This window comes from Orycteropus afer, unplaced genomic scaffold, assembly GCF_000298275.1.
Source record: "Orycteropus afer afer isolate SDZICR_OR568_19922 unplaced genomic scaffold, OryAfe1.0 scaffold00131, whole genome shotgun sequence".
NCBI lineage: Eukaryota > Metazoa > Chordata > Mammalia > Tubulidentata > Orycteropodidae > Orycteropus > Orycteropus afer.
In genome coordinates this window covers 3875517-3882801 of record NW_006921718.1, presented here as the reverse complement: position 1 = coordinate 3882801, position 7285 = coordinate 3875517, and the positions used below count along the sequence as shown (strand labels likewise).

Below are 7285 nucleotides of genomic sequence, written 5' to 3'. Positions count from 1 at the left end.
TGCCCCATCTTCCTTCCAAGGAGTGGCTGGTGGGTTTGAACCACCAGCCTTCTGGTTAGCAGTCAAGTGCCTTAGCCACTATGCTACCAGAGCTCCCTTCAGCATCATAGCAAAACATAAACCTCCACTGATAGTCAGGTGATGGCTACACATGAGGTGCATTGGTTGGGAATCAAACTCAGGTCTCCTGCAAAGAAGGCAAAAATTCTATCATTGAGTTGACCCAGGGAATCAGCCCCAATTCCTTTCCCCTATCTTCACTCTCCTCATTCCCAGCACCACCCCTAAGGCAGGAAAGAAATGAGAGTAGGGAGACCCACACAGGAAAGGGACCCCTCCTAGTTCAGAGCTGTTCTAGGCAAGTATACAGACCCCTCCCATTTTGGATCTCCTTGTCCCAGGTCAGAAAAGGAACTAAATAGCAGCTAAGACAAGTGTGGGTGGAAGAGAGGTCTCTGCCCTGGCCTTACCCCACACCTACTCTTAACACTGCCTTGCATGTACCTGCTGGGAGAACTATGAGAGGATCCAGATTCCCACTGTATTGTTCTTCAGAAAGAGAGCCTCTTAGTTCAGTGAAACCAATTTCTGTTTTGATTAGACAGATTCTCATTGTCTTTAAAATCTGGCCTTTCTCCTCAGGAACATTCTGTTTGATTGTGTGGGCTTGAGTCTTTTTGTCCTAGAATGTGTTTCCAGCTATCCTTCAGCCCTCTGCCTTTCTCTGCTTACTTCTTGGGAACTCAGCAGAGGCTTTAGTTTACCCCAGTTCAGGGTTTCTCTTTATCTATATCTATAGCAGCAGGAAAGTGGGGGAAAAGGAAAGAAAAGCCAGAGGGACCACAACAGAGAGAGCAGCAGCAGGGATCCAGGTAAGGGGAGGGACCCAGGCCCCACCCCCAAGCGACAGGAAAGTTGGGGGGGGGGGAAGCCAGGGGGACCACAACAGAGTGAGCAGGGCAGGGATCCAGGTAAGGAGAGGGACCTAGGCCCCACCCCCATGCAGCAGGAAAGTGGCAGGGATCCAGGTAAGGGGAGAGTAGAGAGGTTTCGAACAGCTAAGGGAGACACACTTGTCTGTTGGTTTGTCATACTGTGGTGGTGTGTTGCTGTGAGGCTTGAGGCTGTACCACCAGTGTTTCAAATGGCAGTGGGGTTGCACATGGTGCACAAGTTTCAGCACAGCTTGCAGACTGAGACTGACTAGGAAGAAGGAAGAGCCCATCCACTTCTATAAGAATTGGCCAGGGAAGACCTTATGAATAGCAGAGAAACACTGTCTGATACATTACTGTACAACTTTGTGAATAGCCAGGAAACATTGTCTGATACAGTGCAAGAGGATGAGCCAGTTAGGTCAGAAGACACTCAAAATATGACTGAGAAAGAGGTGCATCATCAGAGTGGAACCAACCTTACTGATACAAATAAAGCAAAGCTTTCGAGACCTCCATTTACTGACGTGGCACAACTCAAAATGAGGAGAAAGAGCTGCAAACATCCATTAATAATCAGAATATGGAATGTACGAAGTATGAATCTAGGAAAATTGGAAGTTCTCAAACATAAAATGGACTGCATAAAGATTGATGTCCTAGGCATTGGTGAGCTGAAATGGACTGGTTTTGGTTATTTTGAATCAGACAATCATATGATCTGCTATGTTGGGAATGACAAATTGAAGAGGAATGGTGTGGCATAATCATCACCAAGAATGTTTCAAGATCTGTCCTTAAGTACAGTGCTGTCAGTGATAGGATAATATCCATATGCCTACAAGGAAGATCAGTTAATATGAATATTATTCAAATTTATGCACCAACCACCAAAGCCAAAGATGAGGAAATTGAAGATTTTTATCAACTTCTGCAGTCTGAAATTGACCAAACGTGCAATCAAGAAGTGTTAATTATCACTGGTGACTGAAATGCAAAAGTTGGAAACTAAGAGGAATCATCAGTAGTTGGAAAATTTGGCCTTGCTGACAGAAATAATGCTGGAGATCGTGTGATAGAATTTTACAAGACCAATGACTTATTCATTGCAAATACCTTTTTTCAAGAACACAAATGGCAGCTATACACGTGGACTTCACCAGATGGAATACCCAGGAATCAGATTGACTACATCTGTGGCAACAGGCGAGGGAGAAGCTCAATATCTTCACCCAAAACTAGACCAGGAGCTGATTTTGGAAGACCATCAACTGCTCATTTGCAAGTTCAACTTGAAGTTGAACACAATTAAAACAAGTCCACAATAGCCAAAATAAGCTTGAATATATCCCTCCTGAATTTAGAGACCTTCTAAAGAATAGATTTGATGCATTGAACACCAATGACCAAAAACCAGAAGAACTGTGGGATGATATCAAGATCATCCATGAAGAAAGCAAGAGGTCATTAAAAAGATGAGAAAAAAGGAAAAGACCAAATTGGATGACAGAAGAGACTCTGAAACTTGCCCTTGAGTGGAGAGTAGCTAAAGCAAGTGGAAGAAATGACAAGATAAAAGAGCTGAACAGAAGATTTCAAAGAGCAGCTCAAGCAGACAAAACCAATCACTATAATGAAATGTGAAAAGACTTGGAGTTAGAAAACCAGAAGGGAAGAACATGTTTGGCATTTCTCAAGCTGAAAGAACTGAGGAAATTAATTAAGCCTTGAGTTGCAATATTGAAATATTCTATGGGGAAAATATTGAATGATGCAGGAAACATCAAAAGAAGATGGAAGGAATGCACAGAGTCACTGTACCAAAAAGAACTGGTAGATCTTCATCCATTTCAAAAGGTGGCACATGATCAAGAACCAATAATATTGAAGGAAGAAGTCAAAGCTGCACTGAAGGAATTGGTGAAGAACAAGGCTCCAGGAATTGACAGAATACCCATTGAGATGTTTCTACAACTGTATGCCCCACTGGAGGCACTCACTCAGCTATGCCAAGAGACTTGGAAAACAGCTACTTGGCCAACTGACTGGAAATGATCCATATTTGTATCCATTCCAAAGAAAGGTGACCCGATAGAATGTGGAAATTATAGAACAATATCATTAATATCGCATGCAAGTAAAATCTTGCTGAAGATAATTCAAAAACGGTTGGAGCAGTATATCAACAGAGAAGTTCCAGAGGTGCAAGCTGGATTCATAAGAACAAGGGATATCATTCATAACAAGGGATATCATTGCTGATGTGAGATGGATCTTGGGTGAAAGCAAAGAATACCAGAAAGATGTTTACTTGTGTTTTATTGACTATGCAAAAACATTTGATTGTGTGGATCATAACAAATTGTGGATAACATTGAGAAGAATGGGAATTCCAAAACACTTAATTGTACTCATGAGGAACCTGTACATAGATCAGGAGGCTATTGTTTGAACAGAACAAGAGGACACTGTATGGTTTAAAATCAAGAAAGCAGTGTGCATCAATGTTGTATCCTTTCCCCATACTTATTCAATCCATATGCTGAGCAAATAATCTGAGAAGCTGGACTATATGAAGAAGAACGTGGTATCAAGATTGGAAGAATAATCGTTAACAACCTGCAGTACACTGATGACACAACTTTGCTTGCTGAAAGTGAAGATGACTTGAAGCACTTACTGATGAAGATTGAAGAATACAGTGTGCAGTATGGGTTACATCTCAATATAAAGAAAACAAAAATCCTCACAACTGGACCTATAAGCAGCATCCCGATAAATGGAGAAAAGATTGAAGTTGTCAAAGACTTCACATTGCTTGGTTCTACAATTGACACCACTGGAAGCAGCAGTCAGGACATCAAACAACATATAGCACTGGGCAAGTCAGCTGCAAAGGACCTCTCTCAAGTGCTGAGGAGCAAAGATGTCTCCTTGAGGACTAAGCTGTGCCTCACACAAGCCATCATATTTTCATTTGCCTCATATGCATGTGAGAGCTGGACAATGAATAAGGAATACCAAGGAAGAATTGATGCTTTTGAGTTGTGGTGCTGGCAAAGAATGCTGAAAGTACCATGGACTGCTGAAAGAACTAGCAAATCTGTCCTGAAGGAAGTGCAGCTGGAATGCTCCTTGGAAACAAGAATGGCCAGACTTTGTATCACCTACCTTGGTCATGTTGTCAGAAGGGACCATTCCCTGGGGAAGGATGTCATGGTTGGTAAGGTGGAGGGTCAATGAAAGGAGGGAAGGCCCTCAATGAGATAGATTGACACAGTGGCTACCAGGATGGGCTCAAGTATAGCAAGGATCGATCACAGAGCTGGCGCAGGATTAGGCATTGTTTCGTTCTGCTGTGCATAGGGTCCCTATGAGTTGGAGATGGCTTGACAGCACCTAACAACAACAACAGAGTTTCTCAGCCTTGGCACTATTGCCATTTTGGGCTGGATAATTCTTTGTTGTGAAGCTATCCAGAACATTGTACATTTTTTAGCAGCACACCTGGTGACCACATACTAGATATCAGTAGCACACCCACCTCTCCACGGTTACGACAACCAAAAATGTCTTGACATTGCCAAGTATCCCTTTGTGTTTGGGGGGGGGGCATGTCACCCTCAGTTGAGAACCACTTGTTTAGCTTATTCTTAAGCATTCACTAAGCAAAACCCCTCACCTCGTTCCCATTCCACATGTTCTGCCATGACGTTTCAATATTTATTACTATTAATAGAAAATAATCTTTTGAATTAGAAATGTATATGCAAGAAAGATTTTGCCATTTGCAAACATCACAACATGCCTTTACTGAACTGTTTCTCACAAGAACTCTGGAGGCATCATTATCCCAATTTTATATCAAAGGATTTAAGATTCTTAGAGGTTAAGTGACTTCCCTGGGGCAATTCATTGAGAACCAGAACTAGATCCCAGGCCATGTGACCACTGATTGACCAGAGCTTTTTGTATGCACTTCTGACTTCCCCAGAAAGGCAGGCTACATCTTTATGTAGCAGGTGAGCAATCTCCCAAAAGCAGAGATCCTGTTTTGATTTCTATGCTTCCCTCGCATGGCACAGAGTAGGTCCTCTGAGTGGAGCTAGGCCAGAGAAGGGATGGCAGATACCCCTCTTCTAGAGACCCTGGAGGTGGTGCCTTGGCTGTCCAGATCTGTGTGTGACTGGTCGCTCACCCTCACTCTTCTGATTTCCTGGCATAGGAGGCGAGTAGAAATGCCCCTCTGCTAATAAGCCAAGGTCTAAGAGGCTGTCAAACCACTGTGGTCTCTCTGACTTTTCACCTTTATAATTCCGTTTAAAAAAGAAAGTGCATACTGGGGTCATACTTGAAAATTTGCTCTAAATTTATCAGTTGCCATTTTGAGGTCCTATATATGTACACTTAAGTGAACGTATTTAATCATTACCATAGTTGAGGGGGGTTTTTAAAGTTTTCATCAATGTCTAAAAATATTTCTATAAGAAAAGTTCTACAGAAATATATATAAAATAAGATTAAGTATTAAGTCTTCTTTTCTTTCTCCACTTTTTCTCTTTCAGGGTTCTCCAAATATATACGATCATGAAGTCACTATAGAAGCTGATGCTTTTTTGCCTGTGGATGAAACCCTGATTCCTACAGGTTGGTGAATTTGAACTATGAAAGTGTACAGAGCTGGGGTATGGTTTGAGGAGCACTTCATTTACATAAAATTATTTTCCTATCCAGCCAAAAATGCCTATAATTGCCATTATTAGTTAGTTATTTTGGTTAAGGTTGGGTGACCATACAATTTATCATCCAAACCAGAACACTTTTGAGTGCAAAAGGGGACCTATTAATAATTAATCCAGGGCAATAAACATAAACTGTGAAAATTCCAAGCAAACTAAGTCATATGGTTACCCTTACTGAGGATGATACTCCAAAAGGTCGCTGCTAACAGGTAAACCTGTTACTTCTTCACACCTCAGCAAAGATTATTTTGCCTAAACATTACCTCACACATGCAGAACACTGATGGAACACTTTGTGGTTTTGGACAGAAGAGAGGAGAATAATTTGCGTGTACCCTGAGGAGGGCAGATACAGATAAGTCACCTGTGAGACACAGTCAGGGGGACAGTGTGGGTGAGGAGGGTGGAGTATCAAAATTGAAGGAATGGAAAGCACAGTGCTACCAAAGGCAGATTCCGTGTTTGTGTGTATGTGTGTGTGTGCATGCGCGCATGCATGTATGCGTCTTCTGGGTTAACATGATTAAGAGCATCTTGATTGTAACTAATTTGGGATCAAAGGAACCTTGGTTCAAATAGGCAAATAGATAATGACGGAAAGTAAGTTAGTGGTTGCTAGGGACAAGGGGAAGGGGCAGATGGGGAAGTGACTGCTAATAGATATGGAATTATTTTTGGGTTGATGAAAATGTTCTGGAATATGCTAAATGTATACTAAAATATACAAAAATCCACTGAATCATATACTTTAAAAGGGTTAATTTATGATATATGAACTGTGTCTCAATTAAAACAAACAAACTTTAGTTCACACTATTATCTCCAGGATTGAGTGGTGTAATGTTATACTAAATCATAGCTTCATCCTCATCTGCCTCCAGTGGTCAGGTAGAAAACAGTAAGATGACTGGCAGAGGTATTGTTATCATTTGTAGCAGCTCATGAAAATTAATCTGAAGAAACTACCTCAACCGGTTATTGTGGATTTGATTCTAATTTATAGCAACCCATGTGTTGCTATAAATCCTAATTTATAGCAACCCATGTTTGACTATTATTCAAATTTATGCACCAACCACCAAAACCAAAGATGAGGAAATTAAAGATTTTTATCTACTTCTGCAGTCTGAAGTTGACCAAACTTGCAATCAGGATGTGTTAATTATCACTGGTGACTGGAATGCAAAAGTTGGAAACAAAGAAGAATCACCGGCAGTTGGAAGATTTGGCCTTGGTGGCAGAAATAATGCTGGAATTCACAAGGTAGAATTTTGAAAGACCAACAACTTGTTCATTGCAAATATCTTTTTTCAACAACACAAACGGCGGTGTACACGTGGACTTCACCAGATGGAACACACAGGAATCAGATTGACTACATCTGTGGCAAGAGACGATGGAAAAGCTCAATGTCTTTAGCCAAAACCAGGTGAGGAGCTGATCATGGAACAGACCATCAACTGCTCATATGCAAATTCAACTTGAAGTTAAAGACAATTAAAACAAGTCCACGAGAGCCAAAATATGATCTAGAATATATCCCTCCTGAATTTAGAGACCATCTAAAGAATAGATTTGATGCATTGAACACCAATGACCAGAAACCAG

General features: G+C 41.2%; 1 protein-coding gene across 1 annotated transcript in view; it reads left to right on the top strand.

The window, feature by feature from the left end:
- Positions 1-7285, top strand: part of GALM (galactose mutarotase) — a 109385-nt gene that overhangs the window by 35311 nt on the left and 66789 nt on the right. Inside the window, exon 4 of the mRNA XM_007945056.2 lies at positions 5501-5582. Coding sequence (XP_007943247.1) covers positions 5501-5582 — 82 coding nt within the window. The remainder of the gene's footprint in view (positions 1-5500; positions 5583-7285) is intronic.